This window comes from Camponotus floridanus, unplaced genomic scaffold (assembly GCF_003227725.1).
Source record: "Camponotus floridanus strain SB8 unplaced genomic scaffold, Cflo_v7.5 scaffold14, whole genome shotgun sequence".
Taxonomy (NCBI): Eukaryota; Metazoa; Arthropoda; class Insecta; order Hymenoptera; family Formicidae; genus Camponotus; species Camponotus floridanus.
This window is the reverse complement of record NW_020229259.1, coordinates 2293109-2321107: the sequence shown is the minus strand read 5'-3', so window position 1 is coordinate 2321107 and position 27999 is coordinate 2293109. Positions and strand designations below refer to the sequence as shown.

General features: G+C 32.8%; 1 protein-coding gene across 4 annotated transcripts; it reads left to right on the top strand.

Moving 5' to 3' along the window:
- The first annotated feature begins 82 nt into the window (after positions 1-82).
- On the top strand, positions 83-27999 carry LOC105256035 (myb protein). 4 transcript variants are annotated; one of them, XM_025406308.1, is made up of 11 exons: positions 83-518; positions 691-741; positions 20595-20775; positions 21313-21477; positions 22741-23056; positions 23261-23582; positions 23672-24075; positions 24251-24558; positions 24676-24765; positions 26686-26811; positions 27319-27999. In XM_025406308.1, exons 1-11 carry the CDS (start codon positions 406-408, stop codon positions 27451-27453), a joined length of 2211 nt encoding a protein of 736 aa, XP_025262093.1. In that variant the 5' UTR covers positions 83-405; the 3' UTR covers positions 27454-27999. The 4 variants fall into 4 exon arrangements, with proteins under 4 accessions (XP_025262093.1, XP_011263966.1, XP_019884581.1 ...); XM_020029022.2 differs by lacking the exons at positions 83-518; positions 691-741 and adding exons at positions 6694-7052; positions 7285-7547; XM_020029021.2 differs by lacking the exons at positions 83-518; positions 691-741 and adding exons at positions 6694-7156; positions 7285-7547.

Genomic DNA, 27999 nt, shown 5'->3' with positions numbered 1-27999 from the left:
AGAATGGAATAGTCATTTCTTTTTATCGATAATTAATTATATTAGGAGCAAAATATTTTGTATAAAAGTGTAGTGCGATTCTTTGTCGTCGATAACGTAACAGAGTGTCTAATTTCAAGTATCGTCGATAATACAGGAAAACATCGTATATCACAGGAAGTTACCCTGCGCGTCACGTGAAATAAATGGTGTCGCGACATCGCGGGGAGCGAAACATGCCGTAAAACCCCGTCTGTCAAACTCGTCGAGATTTGACGCGATCATCAGCGGGATATGATCGATTGGACGGATCCGCAGTGGATGAGTGAACGCGATCGGCGATTCGTGTTGGTTCGTGACAGCATCATAAGAGACTGACAAGGTCCTCCCGTTTGAGAATCACGAATTCGCGTTGTTCGAGGGTGCATGACCGGCCATATTGTAATTAAATCGCTAAGGGATCATCGTTCTAACGCAAATTACGGCAGTTCACCCAGCAATGATGTAACATTGAACAATATGTATCTTGATGAAAAGAGGTGAGTCTATATGTTGCTTTTCTGTCACCAAAAACTCGCGCCTTTCCAATTTCCTAAGCTCTTTGAGGCTGCTTGTTTTGATACGTCTCTCTCTCCCTCTCTCTGTTTTTTTCCCTCTTTTTCTGCATGCTTTATGCGTTTAAAATTATATAAGTCTAAATTTCAACTTTAGAGAGAAAAAGGAAGAGAAAGGGATGCAGACAACACGGGAAAAGCAGTCGAAGCAAGTATCTTGGCTACGTTTTTATAGTCCTTTCTAAAACGAAATATTTTGGCGGGAAAGAAAAAGAGTGGGAAAGTGCAGTCGGGGATATTTGTCATATGACAGATATTTGTTTTCTAAATATATTGCGCGATGTTTCGATATCGTAAAAGGTTTAAAGACCGAGGCATTCATTGTTTTCAGAATATTATGCTAATTCAATAGTATTTTCTGGACAGAAAGATCTGAGAAATGCATCTTTGCATTCCTATGCATCTAACCTTTTCGCATGCATCACGTAGATACAATGCGCAATTTTATTTTTATTATTTCATTGTTTCTATTTCTTATTAATTCTATAATATAATATGTTATATAGTGTAATGCGAAAAATTGAAAATAGCAATGACATTCCTGTTTCGAGGTGAACTCAGTATCGTTTGTCAATACGTCACAGATCTATTTATTATTGATTTGATGTATTATCATTGTTATGTGTGTCATTTGTCCCCTAGTCAACATTTTTTCATATTATTACGATATTTAATTTCTATAGAATATTTCAGAACATCACATTTGATTTTGACTTGATATTTTCTTTTATAGTTTATATTTATTTCTTGTTTTGTGTTTATACATACACACATGAGTGATGCTAAATAATCTTTTTTTATTCATAGAAAACAAATTTTATTAAAAGTCGCGTATAATAAATCATTCTTTTTTTCCGAGGTAAAATAATCCATGAAAGTAGTTGGAAAGTTCAAAAGATATATAAAATATAGAATGAAAATTTTTAAATTTATTGTCATCAATGTTGTATATCAATGTTGATGAAAATTCTTAAATTTATTTGCATAAATTTCGCTTATTAAGATATTCAAAATATTTCTTTTCATAAGTAACATTTTCTGTGAGAAGTCGAATCATTGTGATTTATTTTGTTGTGAATTATTTCCCCTTGTCTTTCTCTCTCTCTCTTTCGTTCCCTTCATAATTCTTCATCGATCAAACATTACGTATAATTATACTTAAATTGTGCTTATTTTCAGGATTGATTTGCACAAAGATACATATTTTTTTCATTAGTTAGTTTAAGTATAATTATTATACGAAATATTGTATACGCATCTTTTTGCGCTTTTATTTCTATCGCACGCAAATGTGCAGAATCAATCATAGTCAATCATGCGCGTGTACCCCGGCATGCCCGACTAACAAGGCGATTTTTTTTTCGTATCCCGGAACGCTACACGCTTCCACTTATCAATATTAAGTTGCCCGTTGGGAGAGATAGGGTGACGTCAACCCGGGTTCTCCAGTGCCCCGCATGGCAACTGCCAGACGAGGACAAACACTACGCGTGCATCGCCTGCTGGTCTCTTGTCGTAGACGCGAACACGCCCCTACGTGCTTGTCGTCCTGTCGTCGTACCCTCCTGCACCTCCCACGTCTCTCCCCTCCTTCCTCTCCGTTTGCCTTGATCGTCCCCTCGTCTGTTCACGCGTTTCGCGCCATTATTTGCATATTGCTATGATTCGAAGATTGTGCTCTTTAATCCTGCTGTTCTGCTCGTTTATTTCCGGTACATATATACATTCGAGCTCTCCAAATAGCTTACCTTGTGTTTTAGTCTATATATCATTGCGTGATTTTTTAATTGCCTTTATTTACATTATGCAAATATCTATCTGAAAAATTAATTTTTGACATAAAATAAAAAGAAAAACTTAATTAAGACAGTTGATTTAATATTTGAAGATTAAACATTGAATTTAAAAAGTAAGAGAAATTTATTTAGCGTTAAAATCATATCAGTCGTGATAAATTTTTCGCCCAAAAATGGATTAGTTAATAAATCAATTAAAAAATTTCGCACACTTGGGTGTTGTTTATCGGAGATTCGCACAGTGCATACATGTATACACATACACAGAAAGCTCTCGGTTAGGTGACCCCGATGTCGCCGGCGACGCCGGCGGTCATCTCGCGCTCGCGCGCGCGGAAACAAACGGGGGACAGCTGGCCCCCCGTTCATAGGAACAGAGGCGACGACGGACCCTCCCGGTTTGGTCGCGGCCCCATCTCTTTCATCCTTCGTGGATGCGCCGCTATTCAGCGCACGGCGGCGGTAGGGCAGGATCGACACCCGGCGCATGTGGCTCTTTAAGTTTATACGCCGGGACTTATACATAGAAAATTATTATTGCATCATTGTTGAAAATGATCAGTATTGAGCGTATTAAAATTGAAGAGAGTCATATGATTAACATAATTCACGAACATTATTAGCAAAATTCATAAAGTTTCAAACATTAAACTTTCACGCAGACTCATTTCGATACTTTGTATTTTATACTTTGTATTTTATCATCCCAATAATAAATTTTCATACAGAAATATAGGTATATATAGGTTAAATATAAAGAGTAAAAAAAGAAAAAAATAGGTGTATATATTTTTTTTTCTTTTTTAACCTTTGTAGCCTTTCTTTTCGGTATAAAAATTTATTATATATGTATAAAGGGGAATTTTTTTCATGTATATTCTGATATCTTCTTACCAACGAAACAAGAAATTGAAAGAATTAGATAAATTTATGTATACATTTAATTTTAATAACCAAAATAAATATCAAAATAAATCAAAATAAAATAAATATAAAAGAAAAGCATAAAGAAAAGCAATAATATTAGCAAATTATTAGAATATAGCATAACAACATTAGTGCTCTACTATTATTTTATCATTATTTGATATCTAATTATGTTTTGTTATATAACATCAAAATAATGTTAAATAAAATATTTATGTACTTGACTGATGTCAACAATGTTTGAAACAGTTTTCTTCAAAAATTTCACTCTTTTGTACTAGGAAAATACTGTATCGATATTTTGTCTGCACTTTACTACCTGTGTAATAAATTCTCCCATAGAAAAGAAAGGCTATAAAAGTTTTATATATATACATAAAACTTAGGAAACTTTCTAGTGATGATTATCTACAAAAAAGCTATATATATATATATATATATATATATATATATATATATATATATAGCAAAAAATATTAGCACTCTTATTAGATATATGTCTTAGATATTTTTTAATTTTTGATATATTACTCCTTCTCTTTTTACTAATTAAATACAAAATCATAAATTTTCAACAATTGCAACAATCATGCGACCCAATATTTTTTAAAAATACCGAGTGTACAAAATCTGACGCATCAGGCCTTCATACAAAAGAACTCTCAAAAAATAACACGAATAATCGGCAAAACGCAGAGTTTGCCACGCGTGACAATACCAGGCAATTGTCCGTTATTCGCAAAAGTTTTTTTTGGTATATTTTTTCGTCGAGTAAGGGTGGCCGCTGGAGCGATTCTCAGATGATCGTAGTCTGAGCTGGACCGCCTCTCGCCTGGAAGCTTGGCACTCTTCTTTTTATCCGAATTGAGAACCCGGAAGACGCTGCTCTCTCGTGCGCTGCGGCGAGAAAAACCTGTCTGTATCACGACCTGCATCCAATCCACCGACGTATCACCGCGTCCCGCGCGTACCTGCATCGTTCTTCGTCACTCTTTCCCTCTGGCGTCCTCGCGACGTCTCTTTCTTCTTCACGTTTCTTCCTCGAATCGGCTGCGAAGAATGTTAGTCGGTCCGGACGCGCTTCTCTCTCGCAGTTTTTGGTACATCATGCAGGAAGTCCTTTCTTCCAGATTTTGCATATCCTTTCAACTTCAGCATATGCCGCTCTCAATTTCGGAGCAGTCTCCGAGACGAGTGAGACGAGTCACGCAACGTTGCCTCTCTCGCGCGATGTATCTCTGCCTCTTACAGCCTTCAGGTTTCTTCTGACTGTATTAAAAAGAGTGCATAAAAATTTTAGTACATTTAAAGAGGAATTAATGAAGAACGCGATATTTTTCTGGTCGCCTTGCATCTATTTTAATTTATCCTTCGAGATTAAGAAGCTCTGTTATGATTATAATTTCCATTGTTATTGTAGATAAGGAAAAGGGAAAACGTTGTCCTTGATCAAATATAAACACTCTCTTCTTAATCTTCCGTAAATTAAATTTTTAAAAGAGCGGGGGAGGGAAAATTTGGAGCCGCCGAAATTCTGTCATTCGATTATCGGTGTTCTTGGAAGCGTGACACGTAGAAGGATCTACGATGATTTTGCTCTATCGGTTAGCAATTCTTTTGCTGCTGTTCATCGAGTATTCGATCGGTTCCCAGAACACAACGTGATACCGCCGAGACCTTGCGGACTCCCGCAACCCTTCCTCTCATTTCCTCGTCTTTCTCACGTTCCTCTTCCTCGTCAGCCTCGCCGCAGCCTCCTCCTCCGCTTCCTACTCATCTTCTCTTTCTTCTCTCTTTCCTCCTTCTCATCTTCCTTCTCTTCACTTACTTTTCTCGCTGTATCTCTCGATGGGATAAGCGTCCTAAGGTCTCATTCACATTATAGTTAAATTACACATAAAATTTAGAAAACCTTATTTTAAACCTTAGATGCAATCTTTGCTTTTATTGTATGAATTTATATTAATTGACACTAAAACAAATATTAATTTTATATTTACGCGTTAAGCACACAGTTTATATTGTAATTGACGTGATTATTCAGTAACTAAATTTCATATTAATAAATATCAAACTAAATTTCATATTAATAAATATCAAACTAAATTTCATATTAATAAATATCAAACTTCATATTTGATAAATAATAAATATATCAAATTTTATATTTAATAAATATAAAATATCAATATTGTTAAATATGAAACCATACTCTTTTATATATATTTTATATACATATTTGTTTACTCAATGTTTAACATCAGTTACTATTTTAATATATTTATTCGGTTTCACATAATTATAGTTCACATAAATATAGTTCCGTAATTTTTACATTTTCGAGATATTTACGTGAGCAGGTATAGTGTAGGTATAACTTAAACTGAAGGTATACTTTGAGTCTGTGAGAGTCCCGAGGTATGCGTCTATTACATTCTCACAAACAAAGCGTTTCTTCTCTCTTAAATGTACCGTCATTTCAAATTTCACTTTTTTGCTTTTTTAAAGTTAAAAGCAATTTATCAAAAGGAAAAGAATCTATAGAAAAAAAGAAAACCCATAAAGTAGCGTTACAGGGACGAATTAAAAAAATTTGGAAACACTAAATAATGTTAAAAGTAATTTTTCTAAAATTAGATAATTTATGGTGATAGCAATTTTCGAGCAATTTTATATTAGATAAAATTAAAAAGAAACTAATATGAAGAGTAATATAAATAGCACAAATGACGATTAATGACGATACATTCTATCAGAAGTATGCTTTCCGTGAGAATTTTTAAAAATTTACTTAATAATTTATTGAAAGAATAAATTTAAAAAAATATTCAATGATGTTTTAGACCAATAAACTTTACATGTTCAATACATATGTCTTTTCTACCAATAGGAAACATACTAGGCACATAAAATTCAATTTTAAATTTAACTCGTTGATAAAGCGAGCTCAAGCGGACTTTTCTCTCCACATGTGGACCTTCTTTTCCGACTCGTCTCGATTATTATTCCATGCAGGCATGAAATCGTGGCTCGTAGTCTCGTCCACGTATTTTGCCGCCTTTTCCCGGTCGATCGTTTTTAGCTGCGATTCTCTCGTATATACATGCACGTCGTATGTACATACCAGGCATACGCTTGGAAGGTCTCGTAGGGACGACCGGCGCTTCCACCCCACCTCGTCCTTCGTTCCTCTACAAGTCGAGATCCCGGCTCCCCCGTGCGTCCCCTTTTTCTTTCTTTCTTTCTCCCTCCATCTTTGTCATCTCTTTCTCTCTCCCTGGCGACTCTCCCTCTCTCCTTGCCCACCAGGACCCAGCGTTAGAACTTGCACTGTGTCGCTCCGCTGGTGCGAACCCTTCGAATACCATCTACCATCTCGCCAGTCCGAGCTCAACCGCCGTCCGAAGAGGACGCCTTTTCGGTCCACGAGCCGAAAGTCGAGCGTTGCCGCGCGGCGCGGTATACTCGACAGGACGCGGAAATATTTCGTAAACGCGCGCGCGCTAGGACACGTGGTGAACGATTATTTTTCTCCTCGTCAACGCGAGTTCGCGATTTCGGACGCTACTTTATCGTTCATTTTCACGCAATATACGCGAATCGAACAATATTTATCTAGTCTAAAAATTATTTAAAGAAACGAGACACGCGGAGGAAACGAAAGACAATGAACGAAAGAGTGAGGGAAAAGGGAACAGAAAACTAGAGAAGGAATGCGCGTCACGCTTTATCGCTCGTAAGCTTCATAAGTTTCGTGAGAAGACGCACAAGAGAGCTAGAAATAATAAAGAGGAAGAAATAAAAAAGGGAGAGAGATTAAAGAACAAGCGTAAGCGTGAAGTGTGTAGATATATATATATATATCTCTCTCTCTTTCTCTATCTCTCTCTCTCTCTCTCTCTTTCTCTGTTTCTCTTGACGCTATATTTTCTCGGAAAAATTCACACAATGGTCCATACCGCGTTTAGATAATACTTGTGAACAGAGAGAGCTTCGGAGCATCTCTACGGGAGGTTCGCAGGATCTATTTACGTATACTCACCCGATATACTTTGTGCTCTGGCGCTCTCTCGATTCTCCCTCGACCACTCGTCATCGCGTCTTCCCACAAGAATCGTACACTGATTGTATATATGATGGATATGATATCAAATGAATTGCTCGTCGCCAGTGGATTGCCGATTAACGCATCCTATTCTCATTCGTCCATTTACTCACCGCCTACAGAAGCGTAAGTAATTTCTCGAGAGGAAATTCTCGTCAATCGTTATTTATGTATTTTTATTGTTTTTTTTATTTTATAAAGATGGCACGCACATTTGAAGCGCCAATGAATACTCGTGACTTATTTCACAGATCTAAATCGAGATGAACGATGTAGTGACTTATTTTTAATTATTATTATATTATTTTTGCTCATGTAATTGAAATATTTTAAATATTTAATTTTGTCTGCTCGTTTATCTATTTTTCACTTCTCTTTATCAACATGTGAATTTGAGATTAGTTTATAAAAATCAAATATTGGAACAAGAATGATCATGCTTTCTTATTTTTATTTTTTTTTATTTTTTTCTTATTTTTATTTTTCTTAGCACATTAGAAATTATTGCAATATTACAAAATTTTACTACTGTCGTGCGCAACATCTTTGCTCTGAATAAAATCTCTACATGAATTTGCATTTAATGCTTCAATTCACATTTTTATTTTTTGGAAATATACAAAATTCTATTGAGTTTTTTATATAACAACCATGTTTTTTCGAAATTCTCAATCCCATGAAGGGTTAAGCAAAGTAAATACTTCGATATTTTCTCTCTCTCTCTCTCTTTCTCTCTCTCTCAGAGTTGCTTAGGTCAAATATTCAATTAAATGAACTGAGGTCAGTCGTATCAGTAATATCGTATGAAAGTAAGAAAATATATATATACGCCAGTATATATTTCCAACGACGGAAGTTATAAACGGCGTAATATTGATATCAAAGGATGCGGTGTTATCGCGAAGACGAGATTGTGAAAAGTTCTTTACTAGATTCATTATATTTTATATATTGATATAAAATATAATAAATCATTATACATTTTATATATTTTATTATTTTAAAAATTACAATGAAATATTGATTTTTCGAAAAATTATTATTTAAAAAATTTAATTTATAAATAAATTAAATCATGAAAATAAATTTAATTGTCATTTGATTCGTGTGGAATTCACGTTTATGAGAACACGATTAATATTCTCAAATATTCTGTTAGGTAACATAATCGATGTCTTATGAATATTCAACGATATATCATATAATATGGGAACTCTATTCAGATATTCTTCCAAACGAAGATAAATTCTTTGATCCGTTCGGCTAATTTATTTTTTTGCAAATTCTTTCTTGGCGAAACAGTCAGGAGAAGTCATCATTTGCCGTAGCTTCTCAATTTTCAACGTATATTTTAGATTATATCAATTTTATAAGTAAACTTCTCCAATTATAATTCTTTTAAAGTTTATTGTATATTAATTATATAGAGTTTCATTATTTATTTATTTTCCACAAATTTACTAATTTGCTTCCTTAATTTTGCGCGAAAAAATCCTTTATTGTCAGTTATTAATTATTTGAAAACTATTGAAAAATAATTTTGATTAATTTCGAAATATTTTCACTTAAAATCTAAATTTTGACCAAGATATTGAAAAAAAATTTCAAGACAAAATTTTGAGCTTATTCCAAGAATCCGTAGTTTTATCCGGTTGAAGTATTTTGTCCCCAGGTATAAAGAAAGAGAGAGAGAAAGAAAATAAGCGTCCAAACGAATGGATGGACGACAGACAAGAAATCCGGCAACTTCTTCGTAGCCATTCGCAGTATGGTATTTCTCTCATTCAAGTACAGCTATCGCGCGCTTTTCAGTGCTAGTCGCTCAGCAGAGTGCTTAAAGCCAAAAGAAACGACGAGACAACTATTCGTCTTTTTCCGGCCGGTCGTCCTCGCAGGTCTACAGCCTCGACAAGACAAAAAGGAAGGGAGAGTAGACAGGGGGACTAGGTTGACTGAGGAGATTTAAACCCGGTTTCAGGCCAATTCTGTTAAGAATTTTTTGCATCATTTATTTGGTACCTCTACTGAAACTCGTTGTATTCTTTTATTCAGATGCATATTTCTTGCGAAAGATTGGGATTGCTTTTGTTTTGATTAGACGTTATTACGAGATATGCAACTGCATTTATGGCCGGTATTCATAGTCCGTTCTTATATTTAAGATCATCCTAAGTTCATCTTTAGATATTGTATGTATTATTTTATTGGCTACAGATTATCTGAAGATGAATTTAAGATGATCTTAAATATAAGATCAGACTATGAATACTGGCCTATGTCTCGCAGACTTCTCTTATATTCATCTTAAAATTTATCTTGAATACTTGACATCTAACATGAAAATATAAAAAATAAATCTCATTGTCAATGTGATAATCTTTGTTATCCGGATTGGAGCTCTTCGAATTCAATAAAATCTCTAATAAAATAATATTCTTTGCTTAAATTATATAAATTTTAAAGAATAATAAAGATTGCTTTATTTATGTCAAAATTTTCTTTTTTTGTCTTGCATTTTTCTATACAAAAATATTACGTGTATTTCTTTATTATCTATTTTGTATATTTTTGTTTTATATTAGTCTTAAAAATAAATTTAGGAATAAAAAAATTAAACAAAATTTACATAAAAGCGAAAGTTTTAAATATTCACGTTTATTGATATCAAGGTTATTATCATTTGTGTGCGTCTGTTCAATATCCCGCTGTTAAGTACAAAATATAATGTAAAGTAATGTAAAAATTTCCATTGATAACAATATAAGAAATTACAAAGCTACTCTTTATAGTCATTCCGCGATTTCACACTCGGGTGGGTCTTATTGTTAGAAAGATCATTAAGCTTGCGAATACATGGAAGGTCACTTCTATTAGCATATGCTACCTACAATCGAATGGAAAAATATTTCGGCTTATAGATACAAAGTGATATATGAATAGTTGCTCATAATGAAATACTGAGGTGTGTCTTTAGGATTTGTTTTCCCTCGATTCTCTAGCTTTCTTTTTAACATGAATAGCCAGAAAATAGGAATGGTCAATGGTTTTTCGATATTTATGTTAATGATTTTCGAAACTCTTCTTCTTTGAAATAAACTGCTCAATTCGTGATGAACTTGCCTTTATAATCATTAAAATAAATAGTAAAATAAATATTTGTTTAAAATCTTATATTTCTATGAAATTAGTTTTAATATACTATTTTAAATTTATTGTAAAAAGAATTGTTTGTAATATTAAATTTTTTTAAATTTTGATTAGTAATTAATATTACTGCTTCTTAATATGGTAATTATTATTAAAAATAGTAAAATTATGAAATTTTATTTTCCTAAAGTGTTACAAAATTGCATAAAATGAATTATTGTTAATTTTATTAACATCAATTGTGGATGCAAGTATGTTATCTATATAAATAAAACGTCTATTGTATTCTCTCTGTGTAATCTCTCACCGGAGAACTTTTCTCTGGTACATTTTCGGGAATATCAATCTGTGAGATCCGTGAATTATTTAATCGGTTATTAGAATTGAAGTTAATATAAAGAACGTTTCTTTGTATAAAAAAATCCGCGCTCGTCGTGTCGATTTCGAGTATACGCGATTAAATTTTTCGAATTTAAAACTGAATCGAGTCAACGTCTGGACAGCTGCTAGTCGTTACCCTAAAATTCTATCGAATCAGACTATGTAGGGCGAACCAGAAAAAGCCACCCTAAAACGTCAAATAACAAATTTCGAAGGGGGTTACCGACAAGATTCGCGCCCGGGCCCCTTGAAGAGATTTCTTTCAAGATGGGACAGCCGCGGCCCTTGGACTACTCTCGCAGCCCGTTCTTCTTTCCTTTTCATTATGTCTCGATATCGATTTAGCGCACTCGGGGTCGACGCTGATCGGCGGGATGTACATAAGGGCGAACTTGATTTCCAGCATCTGCTTCGAGGATAAGAATACTTCGAAATAATCCTGTCTAATAAGTACTGAAGTATCAATTTCAATGGAGGGAGGGCGAAAATATTAACAAAATCATTTTACATTTGTCGTGTAAAAAATATAAAAAAGGACTAAATGCTATTCAAAAAGATGAAAGAATCAGATGACGTGTTCAGTATTGATATATATTATTTTATATTATGTATATGTTTATATTTTATATCATTTGCGCTAAGTGCATTCGTAAAATCTTTTTTCATTTTTCAATAGATGCAGAATCATTTCTCTATTTTACTCTCTCTCAAATTTTTTTTAGTTTTTATATTATTCTTATACATCTATGATACATCTACATTTTTTATTTTATTTTTGATATGTGTGTGTGTATATTCCTTGCATTTATTTTTTTAAATATTTTAGATAAGAATGAATTTTTTCTGTTCGCACGAGAGATATTTGCTCGACTAAACTCTATAATATCCGCGAGATTTACGCATATTCCTCCCGCTTGGTGTCACAAAGGACCGCGTTGTATATGTAGTTCGTCTATAAAGGATGTAATCTAATCGGATCACGGAACATATCCGCGCTTAGTCGTAATATCGGCGCGGATCTCCGGCCGATGCGATATAGTCTCGATTCCCACGGTGGAATTAAAGATTCACGAGTGAAAATACCCATCGCACTTGTCATGGGAACGAGCACCGGGTGGCTCGTCCGATATACAATCGCTTAGCAATGGGCACGGGGGTAAAAGGCGTGGTACGGCGACGAGGCGCACCTCGGCGAACGAGAGGGATGAAACGCGCGCGCGCCGAAGGGCTTCCCGCCTTTTTTTTACGGCAGAAGGGTGATGGAATTCCCTTCGTCTCTCGCGGACATGTTCGCCTTGTGCGTCGTGCGTATGTATATTTTGTGTGTATACTAATGAAAGAAAGAGAGAGAGAGAAAGAGAGAGCTGGGATAGATGCACCAGAGAATGACCGGTTAATATATGTTGTTGGCTATATATTATCTGAATAATTTAAGGATGAGATAATTGAATTTTTTTATTACAAAAAAGTATTCAATATGCATTTTCTGTATTGATTTAAATTTTTTTAATTCTCTATGGAAAAGTATATCTCTAAATTTAATCATAATAAAAAACGTGTGTTCAAATAGATGAAATAATAATAATTGAGACTTTAGATTTTGATTAAAATTAAAAATATAGTACGTGCGATATGTATCTATTTTTATTACAAAAATATATGGTATTATGATTTTGGCTATGTATGTTACTTCCGGTAGCATTCATTGGCAAATTTTTCGATTAGCATACACTTCAATCATTTCTAGTCAAAATAGATATTGAAAAAAAATACTTTCATTATCTTTATTATATGGGAGATTATTTATACGGATGTGAATGAATATTTAATTCTCGATGCCATATACATGAAATAGGACGCTTGCATATACCGGGTAAACCTGTATTTTTACACAACCCCACGGGAACGAGAGGAGCACGAGCACTCGATTATTGGCGGCGCGTACGCGTACACACATATGCGTAAAACCACACGGTATAAGTCACACGGTCACGATACACACAATACGTACGTACTCTTCACATGTGCACGCGTCATGTGAGAGCGGGTGCGCATGCTCGGGAGCGTTCTATTATGGGGAAGTTTGATGGAGCGAGTGCGAGGGCATCGAGGCAGGTGGTAGCCAGATGTCTTTCGGTAAAGACCTCCACCCCGATGTCGTTGGCTGGCTGCCGGTACGGTCGCGTGTATATAAGTACACGTGTAGGTAGATACACACGTATGCCTCTACCTATCCACTTACCCCGTATTCGCGTACCCCGCGTATACCCCGTGCATGTTTGAACCGGCACAAATAAATTCATCTTGGAGCCTATCCTACCTCTTGGCCTTCGTCGGACGATGATCCTTCATGGATAGCGGCCTCATTAAAATACGCGGAACGTTCCCGGTTTCTACGGAATTCTCTTCTAGCAATCTAGAGTCGATCTCGTGGCGACAATTTTATCGGGCATCGTCCTCTTGCGTGGCTTTATTGTCAGATTACAGATTTGCAGATACATCTGCAAATAATTTCTCAAATTAAAAAAATATCGAGGTAACATTTGTTTAACGTTTACATGAAGATAATTGTGTTTCGCATTTTTTAGTAATGGATGTCAATTTATCAATACCTGAAGTTTAAGAAAATTATTAATGATTCGATATTTTTGTGAAAGAAGATTCTTCCGTGTAATTCAAACAGGTTCCACGTGATGTCAATAACCTTATATTTATTCAATCGAGAGAGAGCCGCCAGACTCGTCTGTCCCTTGGCGAAAGAAATTATTAGAATGGAAGGAAAGTTTGATTCCTAAGGAATTTTTATGGATGAGATCGAAAATGAAAAGATTTCGTTTTAGAATCAGAATATATGTACTTAATTATATATCTTAAAAAAGCTTTAACGAAATTAATTATTAATTATTTTCAATAAAGAAAGATAAATTAATGCACTATCACATTTGCTGATAACGTAATATTAACGATATTTGAATGATCCAATTTATTGCATCACGAATTCGTGTTCTCTTTTTCATTTTATGGCTTTTTAATTTCAATATCTCTGCGACAGGTGTTTTCTTTTATTCTATTATTTATTTTTTACAATTTTTGCTCCCTTGTTAGTAAATGAAGATATGCAATTAAACTATTATAAATAACATAAATATCTAAAGAACAAAATGTCTAAAATATGTTACAGTTTTTATGATATATATAAATTTTACACTATGTAATCGAAATAATTGTTCAAAATGCGAATGAAACAAAATAGTAATATCATCTATTGATTGATTTGATGAATAAATACATAATAATAAGTGAAAACAAATGTATATATACGTTTTTGTTTTTATTATATTTCTTATATAGAAGAAATTAATATTTATGAGATTATTAAAATATATAAAAATCTGTACTAGACTAAAATTTCTGCATAATGATATGATTTCAATAAATATAGTGTATTACTATTTTTTATATTATATAGTATATTATTTTTTTATATTATTATTTCGCGTGTACTGTATTATTAACAGTATCAATAATTAACAAAGACTGTTTAATTATGCGTAAAAATACATTAGATATTCATCTTTATTTAAAAATGACATAAACTTCAAAAGATAAAAGTGCTCATTGGTTTACCACACAGCATTATACATATATATATATATATATATATATAAGACTCGGTGTCATCGGTCGTTCTGAGGCCAAGGTAGTCTGATGATAAGGAGGGAATGAAGCAAGAGGACACGCGTCGTTATAAGAGTCGTCATATCTCGGGTGATCGCGAGAACGAGAGTCGAAGGGTGGGACTTTTACACGGGGCAGCAGCTGACGCCGGCTATGAACGAACATTCCCTGGATCCTATATACACCTGGTCCCAGACACTATAAAATTGACGAAAGGATCAATTGTGTGTTGCGGGTGGCGCACGCGACCAACGCGACGACGGGATCTGTATTTGCGTTGACCTAATATTTTGCTCTGTTATGTACGAATGTAACGGTGCACAAACTTACTAGTCCGTTTGATAAGATGCAAATCCTGATGTCATATCACATTTACGATAAAGAATGTTTTCTCAAGAGGCCATGAAAAAAAATATATAACTAAATCTTTTCTCTTTCTTTCCCTCTTTTTCTCATTTTTTGTGTATGTTGTGTGTTCACCGAAAATTTAACATAGTTTAAACTATTAGAGCAAAAAGCATCCTGAATGCGAAGAAAAATAAGTTTAAATAATCTATCTTGGGGGAAAAATTAACTTCCGCGTGTTAAATTAATTAACGGCAATTCTATAAAAGATTATCTTAATCAATTATCTTAATAAGTATGCCGACAAAGTCCCGAACGCAAAGTTTGTTTTGTTCGAGTCATAATTCTCTCGATCTCGGAGATTTTTATGTCCCTCGAAGGGACTTTGCCTCGCGCGATGACCTTATTGTTGCGTGACGTGCAACAGGCGGAAGTGAGGAAGTAAAGAAAGGAGGAAGAGAAACTGAGGGCTTTCGGTGTCGTAAAGGCGAATTGCACGCGTGAGCGCCGAACGTGAACGGAAGAAGCGCGGATGAGAAAGAGGGGAAAGTTCGGAACTTTGGCAGATGTCCATTACCACGGCACACACGGACACACACACGACTTCCTCTCTCGTTCTCACGAAAAGTCAAATAGCTCGTCCCGCGTGTTGTCGTTTTATTGTCTAATATTTAGCGATATCCGTCCGTCCTATAAGCCATTCCCACATTCGCCTCGCTTCGAAAGTTTCGCTCGAGCATTTCTCGTTTTCAGGAAACAGAAGTGTGAGGAGCAATATTTTATTATGTTCTGTTGCGATTATATCCATCATCTTGAATATTATCATTAATGAAAGAAAAAATAATGAAATTTTTATAACATAAATTTCTTTTTTATTGGTAACTTATAATTCGTTTATAATTACTTATCTTGCGTTAAAGATCAATTTTTATGACTTGTGTCTAAGTAATTTACATAATATATCTGTACGTATATGTATATTGAAGACTATAAAAATGTAAGATGTCATTTTTGCCTGGTGTGACAAAAGATGTGCATAGCGTTTATTTTCCTAGACAAGTAAGCAGCTGTCAGTGGCACCTGCTTCTGTTGTCGCCTCTCAAGTAAAAGCTACGTATTATAAATTTACTTGAATGTTTCTTTTGATTTTTCTAAATTTTATTAAAACGATTGAAGGACGAAACTTCTTTTTCTCTGTTATTATTACTTTAGTATTTGAGTTTATTACCCGATTCTTTAGGGAGGATGTAAAAATGAGCACATAGAACAAAATTTGTTTATAGTTCACCGACCCTAATGTCTTTCAATGCGATTGTATTTAATGTATATATAATTTTTATAAAGTTTATAAGATTGATAGTTTTAGAGAATTTTCTCTATTATTTTGTCTCTTTTGAATCATTTCAAATTTTGTCAACTTTATTTTTCTGCACCTACTTTCTTTATGATTCTTGTCAATTAAAATTCACTAATAGGCGAAAATAGCATTTATTTCTTTTTGTTGTACGTATTCACATGTTATATATAAGTCTATAGATCGTCAATAATTGTCATTGCAATTCATAAAACTCTTTCAAAGTTATTATATTAATTTGCAGTTTAGAAATAACGCCATTTAATTGTGGAAAAATTTTTGTGTTAAGCTTTTAACGCAAATAAAATAGCACTTAATCTATAATTAATAATATCGAGAGATATTGAAATAATTTATTCTTTTATATGAAACTTGTAACGCAATATTTTTGGACATATTTTGTCATATTTTATAGTTATATTATTACATATTACATAGATTTTAAATTATATATATACAGGGTGACCCATTTTAACTTAGGCAGCCAAATAACTCGAAAAATAAGCACACTACGAAAAAATGGTTAGAATCAAAATTTCGTCATTTCGAGGGGGACGTACAATGACGTTAAAATCAGCCCCCCCACCCCTCCCCCTGGGCGGTGAGGGGGGGCAAGTTTGAAATCTTAAATGGAACCCCCTATTTTTCATTGCATATTCTTGTAGCTTATCTCGAGAGCTTTCCAAAACACTATAATTAAGTACCTTTTTATTAAGTACTTTTTGAGTTATAAGGCTTAAAATAATTTCTTAATTTTACATAAACCATAAAATATCTAATAAACCATTCATTTTTCGATTATCTTACCTTCATACTTTTATGTACAAAATAATGAGAGGAATCAATTGGTGTAAAGAAAACATACAGTTGTTTTTAAGAAAAAATATGGAATTGTTAATTGCAAATTACATATTTTTTCTTAGAAACAACTATGTGTTTTCTTTACACCAATTGATGCCTCTCATTATTTTGTACATAAAAGTATGAAGGTAAGATAATCGAAAAATGAATGGTTTACTAGATATTTTATGGTTTATGTAAAATTAAGAAATTATTTCAAGCCTTATAACTCAAAAAGTACTTAATAAAAAGGTACTTAATTATAGTGTTTTGGAAAGCTCTCGAGATAAGCTACAAGAATATGCAATGAAAAATAGGGGGTTCCATTTAAGATTTCAAACTTGCCCCCCCTCACCGCCCAGGGGGAGGGGTGAGGGGGCTGATTTTAACGTCATTGTACGTCCCCCTCGAAATGACGAAATTTTGATTCTAACCATTTTTTCGTAGTGTGCTTATTTTTCGAGTTATTTGGCTGCCTAAGTTAAAATGGGTCACCCTGTATATATATATATATATATATATATATATATATATATATATATAAAACATAATCAGTTATATACAGCTACATAGCTATTTACATACATATAAATTTAAATTTGCGCATATTATTTTATGTATAAAATTATTAATATTTTATTAACTTTTCGAATCGTACAATGTTTTTTTTATTATAAGAATTATATTTTTTATAATATACAATTATTACTTTCTTTCTTAGAATGACTATTCGTTTTAATATTTTAATTACTTCATTCTTTCTACTATCCCACTTTTTAAACAATGATTTTATTCATACATCAAAGTCATTACTATGCCCGATATATGTTTTCACAAATGGCGAGGAGGTCGTGAAAAAAATTCTTTAGCGTGCTCAAAGGATTTAAATTCAAGGATGATCGTTAGAAGTTTTTCGGCGAAAACCTTTACGTAACTTGTCAAAGACCCGCCCCGTTCGTGTGCTAATTCGATACATCTCCAACTTGAACGTCGTTCTCATTAATAGGAATTAGTAATAATTATGTAAAATTTCTACATTCATAGGAAAGATGTTTTAAATGTATATGTTCCTGCATATATATGTGTGTGTAAATTCCAGATAATTTTGTTATATTTATCATTAAAGAATCTTTAATTGAATTATTATTATCTCAAAAGATTGAAACCATTTCTTTCCTTTTGTGTTCCTCTTCGTATCTTGTAAAATTACATTTTATTATTGGAAAGGATTGCAATTAGCACAATTATTAGGATATTTATAATTGCATTGATGCTTTTGTTTTCATTACAGCGATGCTTTTTTTCTTATCATTTTATATTGCACCTTGTACAGGTTTTTAAATATTTTCAAAGTATTGTGTACATAAACGTACACGCACCTGCAGTGGAATTATATATTCATATTAAAAGGTGCAGGGGACATGATATTAACGATATCTGTCACATAAAAGATCGATTATACAATTATCGAATCGAGTTGAGACATATCAATATCTTAATCTATCCTTTATATTATTCATTTTATACACTATCTGTACAATCTATACGTACGGATAGGACTGGATTGATATGTTGTTTTAACTATAGCACTTTTTGTTCTTTATCATAATCAATATACTCAGAAAGCAATGTTTGTCGTAGAGGCGATTGCGACGTTATGAAAGAAGTTCTTTCTTCGGATGTAATTAAACGATATCGTTTTAGCTTGTTTGCATTCCATGGTGTTGAGCTGCTCGTGGTGACGTAATTTCATCTTTCGTATCGCTCACAATGTGTAACAAACATATGTAGTGTCGCGCTTGAAAATGAATCGCTTAGAGAGTCACACATTAAGTATTACATACAATAAATTATTTATATACGCAAAAATTAGTTTTATATGAAGTTATATACGGTATTTAATTTTTTTTATTTTCCTTGTAGCGAATAAAAATCACTTCCACAAGCATACAGCATTTTGATCTTTTTAATGATATATAACACTTTTGTTTAATCGCGTGTAGCATTCATAATAAATTCATGATTGAAATGGGTTCATTAGAGGTGAAGATATTTCCAATCGATGGCACCCGGCAATGCATAAAGCAATAGGAACGATAGGACTCCGGGCCATCTGCAGCACACATATGTTTACAACACGCATACGCCCGTGGTGCTCCGCGAATGCTGTCCTTGCATAAGCTAAGCGTATCCCCAATCGCGTTTACCCTGAACTCTCTCCGCTATATGCAGCTGTTAGAAGCGAGGGAAAGGGGGAAAAAGTGAGGGTGAAGCAGATTGCGCGGTACATAGAGGAGAGACAGCCTTGTTCGTCATTGCCTTTTATTTTCAAAATGCATTATTATGGAGGCAGGCTGAACAGTGCGTAAGCTCACCTCTGCGAAAAATTAGCAGTCTGTTTTCACAATTTAATTAATCTGCTTTTTTCTCAGGATTACACACACATAATAAGATGGAAATTACATTGAAACTCTAAAAAATAGTTATACTAAAATAGTTATAAAAATAAGCAATAATTATAATCAAATTAATTAAAAATTATTATCAAATTATTATCAAATATTATTATTATCAAATTAAATAAAAATTATTAATACGTATATATAACTATGTGCGAAATCTTACATTCTTCTATAGTAAATATGTGAAATTTTGAGACTGTTGGTTGGTGGTTGGGGAAGGATGTGCAAAGGATGTTACAAAGTTAATAAGGAAGCACTTCAATTACCTGCGTACGAAACGTGACAGGAAATCCCAAAACGAGGAAAGATCAAGTCTTACGTGACCACAAAAACCGATGTTTTCGCGGTCAAGATTACTGAATAGCGAGGGTGAAATTAGGAAGGGACGGCGACGATAAAAGTTATGCGACAAAAGAAAGGAAGCATAAAAATCGGGGCAGGATATTCAGCCATCCGTGATTTCCCGTCTCAGCCGTTACTTCTCGCTAGATAAAAGATATACATATATGTTCGTTAAACTTCCGTATTGCTAGAATCTTGATTCAAGCGGATGATTATAAACCCCGCATTGCAGAAAGGAAGACACTCGTTTCTTTACGCCTTATTATTTAGCAATATCTGATAGAAAATTACAGAACATTGACATAACATTTTAATTCTCTCTGTTTTTTTATCGATGTTAATACTAAATTTTAAAATATCGATTTTGAAAATCCTTTTTTTCGACATGTTTACAGACTTACAAAATCCATGACCCGTCCCATGTCATGTTAAAGTCTGTATTTTACGAAGATAATTCACAAATCTTAGTAATTATTTATAAAAAGTTGTTAATTAATAACTATATGATATTTTTAGCTCGTATTATATGATTTGTTCATTAAATATTATTATTCGCGATGTTTATTTCGATCCAAATTATTTTATTGTATGTCTCATTATATCATATTTCATTGCATATTTCAGATCTCGATCTAGGTCAGGTTACGATTCTAGTAGTGGTGGAGATTCTGACAACGAGTATGGCATGATTAGTCAAAGCAATCAAGTACAAAATCAAGTACAAAATCAAGTGCAAAATCAGATATCCATTTCAAGTCACGGACAAGGAAAACACATAAATAAAGGAAGATGGACCAAAGAAGAAGTAAGGCTTCTATTATTTAAGAAAAATCACAATATAAAAGTTTATATTGTAATAAATATAACTTTTAATGGTATTATTTTATCTTTAATATAAAAAAATTTAATATATAAAAAAATTTTTAATTTTACTATAAAGAATTCTTTAGCCTCTCTCAATATAAAATTAAATTTTTGTAACTGTGAGAATTTCTTTTTTGAAGTTATATTGATTCCGAAAATTTTTTTTATTAAGGGATAAGCATGTATATCGTTACATTATATCAATTCTATGTAGCAAATTAAGGGAGGGACAATAAATGTGCAGATCCCAAAAAAAATGTCCACCCTTCGTATTTTCTACAACGAGTTGCACCACCGTGCATGCCGGGAGACAGATGCCTCGGTTACCCCATAGAACATAGGGTGTACTATACGACTTCACGTGGGAAAGCCTACGGAGGTCGATCGATCTCCCATGTGCCGCACATTGCGCTTTCGTTCTTTCTCGTCTTATGAAGCGAAATATTTTCACTATATTTATCATTTTTCCTTTTTACAGGACGCTTTATTGAAGCAACTAGTAAGCAATGCGGAACAACTTGGCACTAGTCTACGATGGGACATTATAGCCAGTCGTTTCCCAGATCGAAGCGATGTTCAATGCCAGCAGAGATGGGCTAAAGTCGTGAATCCGGAATTGGTCAAGGGTCCATGGACGAAAGAGGTGAGAAAATGTTTCTAAAATTCTTCATTCTTTAATAATTTGATATTGAACATACATAAAAAATGTCTGCACAGTATAATTATATGCAAATAATACTCAAATTTATTCAATATGCAAAATATACACAATTTATAAATTGTTTACAAGAACAAGTCAATTTATTTCAGCAAATATTAACAAACTTTACGCTTTTCATCATAGTAATCAATCATAATATCAATGTAGTGAAGTGATTATAAATTATGATTATATATATAAATTTTATCAATGTCGGATAAATTTTATACATGTATCATTAACGACGATAATATGTGTATATATATATATATATATATATATATATATATATATTATCTAACGTATATGTAACCCATGTATATGTATATATATACTAATATATATATATATATAAATATATATATATATTTTTTTAGTACATATATACATATACATATATTATATATGTACATATATATGTACATATATTGTTGGGTAATACATTACCGTCGTACGGCACTGCACATACCGCCTACGCGACGGACTGCATGGATTTCATTGCCGCTCGCCTCGATGGAGTATGCAATAAGAAAAAGCTTGGACCACACGGTGATGCTGCATCGCCGTGCCAATGCACTTCGAAACAGTCAAGGGCATATAATGCGACTTCGTGAATCAAAAAATCATGCGCTTATAAATGAATTATTAAAGCTTTTTTCTATTGTGATATTTTTTTACCGAGATAGCAATTTGATATTCTCATTTTCATACTCATGTAAATATCGTCAATATGCCCTTAATATTTCTATCGATTTTATGTACATAAATACACACGCGCGCGCGCGCATGCACGCATATATATATATATATATATATATATATATATATATATATATATATATGCGTGTGCATGCGCGCGCGTGTGTGTGTGTAATTATATATCATGTTAGATTCACATATAAAGCATACATTTTCTCTCTCTGTGACGTAATATTTTTTTAAGATTAGATTTTTTAATCAAAGAAAAGTTTTTATATATTAGAGTTTTTATATATTATTTTATATATAAGTTTTTATATTTTATATTTCGATTATGTTATTATCTATCTAATAAACATAACTCGAAAAATAGTTCAAAAAGCCATATTTTTCCATAATTTATTAAAATATTGGAAATTGTTGTAATAAAATATTATTACAATAATTCTATAAACATTTTTAAACTCTATTATATTTTATAAAATATAATTTTCTCTTCTGTTTTAGGAGGATGAGAAAGTGGTTGAACTCGTAGAGAAATATGGCCCGAAAAAATGGACATTGATAGCGCGACATCTTAAAGGCCGAATTGGTAAACAATGCCGGGAACGATGGCACAATCACTTGAATCCGGAAATAAAAAAAACCGCGTGGACTGAGATTGAGGATAAAGTAATTGTCGAGGCTCATCGTAAATATGGCAATCAATGGGCGAGGATTGCCAAACTATTGCCGGGCAGGACTGATAATGCGATTAAAAATCATTGGAACAGCACAATGAGAAGAAAGTATGAAACCGAAGAAGGAAGAACTACAATTAAAGGTGCTATTTATAATACATAGCGACACATAAAATTTAAATGATAATATCATGATAATACTTGATAATATTTTTTCAAATTTAATATAATATGAATATATAATTATATAATGTGAATATATAATTATGAATATATATATAATGTTTGTTATATTTTCCATAAAACAAACTTGATAAAATAGTAAAAGAAATCAACAAAACTTACAGGTAGGGGTAAGAGAAAAAATACAGAAAATATCACTACCATGAGAGATCTAGAAGATGGCCTTTGCGACTCAAGTCGGGTAAAAGTTGATCCAATTAATAGCGAAGATGTTTCACCACTAACAGCCAATAGCACTTTGCAAACTATCGATATTGATCTGGATTGGATAAAAACTTTGGAACAACAACATCTTGCAACGCCAGGATATCTAGATACAATGTTACTGTCAAACAGGTGTGCACGTGACAATGAAAAACGCATGCAGTCTCCATCGAAGAAAGCCTCTTCTCGAACGAAAATCGAGACAATATCATCATTCTCTAAGTATGCTTGAAATAATGTAATGATGTAATGTCTACTGTTTTACTCTGCTTGTAAATATTAATTTTTTTCTTTTTCACGCGTATGCGCAGATATTACAACTTATCACAAGAAACGTCGAGGAGTTCGGATATAAAATTAATACCAATGCCTGACTTAGAGGAGATATCCGAACACACAGAGAAGAAGAGCAGTCCACCTCCTATATTACGCAGACGCAAAAATGCAGTGCAGAATCTGCAGAGGATAGAAGATACTCCTGATAGCGGAAATCTATCGGATTACAATATAATAGGCCAACAAACATTAACGGGAAACACGACTCCTTCGACTCCTATGAAGCCCCTTCCATTCAGCCCCTCGCAATTCTTGAACACTTCGCATTTCTTGACTCTGAGTCCGGAAACATCCTGGCCGCGCGCGAGTACTCCTAAAGGAAGCAGTCCTGGTCCACTTACGACTCCGCAACCTACCGGTTTCCGACGAAATCAAAACGGTACATATATTTCGAATTTACTATGTATACATGTATTAAATAAATCCTCTTCTAATTATATACCATAAAAAATCTTTTTATCGAGATAATGTTTTATACGTGGAACATCTGTGTACATAAATTCTATAAGATTTTTTTAGAAATGAAGACTTTATTGTTACCTTTATTTTTACAGACGATAACACACCGAGGACACCAACGCCATTCAAAATTGCTATGGCCGAAGTTGAACGACGAACAGGGGCGGCACAGTTACCTGCTACTCCTAGTCGTTTGGATGCTTTGACCGAGATAATCAAGCAGGAGACCGATCGCGAGAGTCTGGCTAGCACGAGTACAATTCTTCAGGATTCGGGTTATAACACAGTACGAAGACGCGGTAAAGAGAACAGTGCACCAGGAGGAAAACGAGCGCGCAAAGCCCTCTGTCAAGCTTGGGCGTCCCAGGACAATTCCGAGATGAGTTTTCTCGTGGAGACACCAGTATGTTACATGAATAATTCTGCAATTATTGCGTTCGATTGAACGCATTCTCAAAATTTACAAGAAACATATGTAACGGACCAGATAATAATATGTTTATTGCTTTTATTTTCATAGAGTAAAAGTTTGAACGCCTCCATGCTGTTCTCACCCGAATCTATGGCATTGGAAGATAGTTTCTTAACGGCAGGAACTAGTCCAGTAAAGGTAGAACAACAACATATCCAAAATCAGATTCATGATCAACCCGCCCTATCCTGGTATTATTCCCGTACCAATCGTCCTTAGACACGCTAGCCGGCCTCTTAACTTTCTTTTTAACGCTATGTCTATGCTTCAAGTTTTTTTTTTCCATCTTCGTTTTATATTTATATATAATGCTTATTCTCATTCATCGTTTAAGGAAAAAATTCAATTAGCGCAGAAAATATCATTAACTTGCTATTCTTTCTTTCTTTATGGCTATCTACAAACATATATGTTTCCGTTCTCTTAATATTGCCCAATCCAAAGATTATTGTTGGTGTTAATTTTAGGTATGGTATATAATAAAATAATATATAACAAACTAAAACATATATATGTATATATACGGCATTTACCGACGCTCGAACTATTTATATATATTAAGTTATTTCAATATAATGCGTCTTTTGCCCTGTTAATTATTTATACGTAGTATTACTCTATTAGCTTTATTATTCTAGAATGAGAGAGTCTTATTAATTTATATATAATTTATATATTATTATATATACAAAATTAAAGAGAAAGAGAGAGAGAGAGAAAAAGTATTGTGTGTCATTCCATTTTGACTAACAACAAAAATACTTAAATTATTTACGTCAATATTTTTATATTGATATTTATATAGGCATTTTTCAATCTTACGAATTGAGATAATTTATGTTTTTCGATAAAAAAAAATGCTTATAAATTATTAATTATGTTTTAAGTTATACATATTATATTTTAAGCGTGTATATAATCGGCATATGACCGATTTTGTTCCGTTTTTGTTTGCTTCGCTCTTATTAATTTTGCTAAGAATGGATTCTAACGAGTCGATAACAAATAATATAAGTTATACTATATACAGATAAATGCATTAACACATTTGAAACGATGTCATTCCTATATTATTTTGTTATTTCGAATATATATCATTCTAATCCTTTTTTCCTGTAAATTAAGTTCTAAACGTGATCCTGCACGAGCATAATGTTTTTCAAATGTGGTTTTTCTATATATTAATATTAATATATATTGCATTAATATTATATATATATATATATATATATATATATATAATGCATTTATATATATATATATATATATATATATATATATATAATGCATTCTTTTTTTACATAATATATTAAATTGTCGCATGTTAATTGCATACACTAACTAAAAAATCATCCTCTTTATACAGGCCTGGTCTAGCGTACCAAAGTATCTCAACCTCTTCCCGATCCAAAGATATTTATGCGCGGTATCCAGTTGAAAACAATTCGCACGGCGCGTATTTAAAACGTAAAGATTTAGTCTTTTCCATTCTCTGTTTATTTGGATATTTATTTCTATAAAGTTTTTTCCCTCTCTTTTTTGCTCAAGAATTTAAAAATATTTTTCTTCTTCAAAATAACTTAAAATTCAATAGAAAAAAAAGAAATCAAAAAACAGATTCTTAAATTGTAAGTTATTTGACATTATTATTTATTTAGAGATCAAATAACTTGATAAAAACTCACAGATAGCAAAACTTCTTATCTGGGATCAAATCAAACAAAAATCCTTATATTGTCACCCAAGGGTCTCATTTTCACAAATTGTGGGCATTCTTTTTTTTCTTCTTTCTTTTCCTCTCTTTCCTCTGCGAAATGCATCAAATAAGCGAGAAAAATGATACAGATGACACTCAGAACTAATTTTTTGTATATTATTCTATAATCTTTGAAAAATATAAATTAAACTTACAATTTTCGACCTGTTTCTTTTCATCGATTAGTTGTAATTTTGTGAGTCATCTCCCGAATTTTTCAAATATAAAGTCAACTCGTATTCTATTTTCTAAGAATATCTCTTGTTTGCCGGCTGCAGCTAGTGTGTGTCTATCCTTTCCAGACTCCTCACGACTTTTCATCCGTACAACGGAAGCCGAATGCCAAGAGAGCGATCACGTTTGACGCGTTCGACAGTCCTTGTTGTATCTTCAGCCCTCTGCCTCTTAGACCAATAAAACGACCTAAGGTAAGTTCTTGATAAATATATTTTGTTTAGATTTTTATGTTTATAAACAATTTAAAAATCACATATAAGTCAACTGAAATTCGAGTTCACATAGACAATTATTAAAATTAATTTTATCCTACACTAATTATGACTAATTAGATTGAATATCATTATATGTGTATTTATTATTATAGCCAATATTATTAGAAAAAAATCAAAATTTCAATTACGATAAAAGTTAGTTCAATAAATATAGAATTAATTCACTTCATTTAATTATAACTTATGTTTATATATGATTTTTATGGAAATGCACACTATATAATTTATATCTGCATATATATCAACAGCTTGAAAATGATTCTTATTTAAAAAATATGATGTTATATATATAATATACATGTAAAATATTTTTATGATATTAAATCAAATAAATTTTCTACTACAATATCATTAGTATTTATTATAAATATGCTTGCATTAAAATCACAATTCTATTTTTAATCACATTTCTTTTTCTCGCAGTTACAATTGGAACCGCAGTGGACAACGGTGGCATGCGGTCGCACGCGTGACCAGCTTGAGATGACTCGTGCCGCCCGACGTTTTCTAAGCAGTCACGGATTCCTGCCATTACGTCCACGTTCTTTGAATTTTTGATTAAAATAAAAGAAATGAAAAAGCGAAAAAAACCACAAGTTACTCGGCTGCACTTGTGCTATAAAAAAAAGAAACACAAAACTAGTCGTAGAGAAAGAGATGTAAGACGTTTTCATTCAAAGAATCGGCTGTTATCTCGAATAATCCACGTGCTATAAATTCAAGTTTAATTAAGCAACTAATTGAATTGGTTGAACCTGATGTGCGTGAATTATTAACTCTAAAGTGCGCGAGTGAAGTGGTTTTTTTCGTAAAAAAAAACGGCAGAAATAAATGTTTTTATTATTTACTTCATACCCTCTTAGTTGTAAATAAAATTATAAAATTTAAGGATATGGAAGAAAAAATATGTATATTTCTCATTTAGTGATAAATCTTTCATGTCTATGTATCGGACAATGAAAAGTATATATCTCTTTTTTTCTCGCTTGTATTCAAATTTTATAATTTCATTTACAGTTGTGCTAATAGATTTTGTTCCATGAGAAAATAGTCTGTGTTCTGTATTTCATAGTAAAGTATAAGTATTTTAACATGGCATATATA

Excerpts from the sequence above, each read along its gene's own strand:
- LOC105256035 (XM_025406308.1), top strand. The coding sequence starts at position 406 with ATGACCGGCCATATTGTAATTAAATCGCTAAGGGATCATCGTTCTAAC. Across the intron at positions 23,057-23,260 it reads AGGAAGAACTACAATTAAAG|GTAGGGGTAAGAGAAAAAAT; the intron begins GTGCTATTTATA and ends CAAAACTTACAG. Across the intron at positions 24,076-24,250 it reads TTTCCGACGAAATCAAAACG|ACGATAACACACCGAGGACA; the intron begins GTACATATATTT and ends TTATTTTTACAG.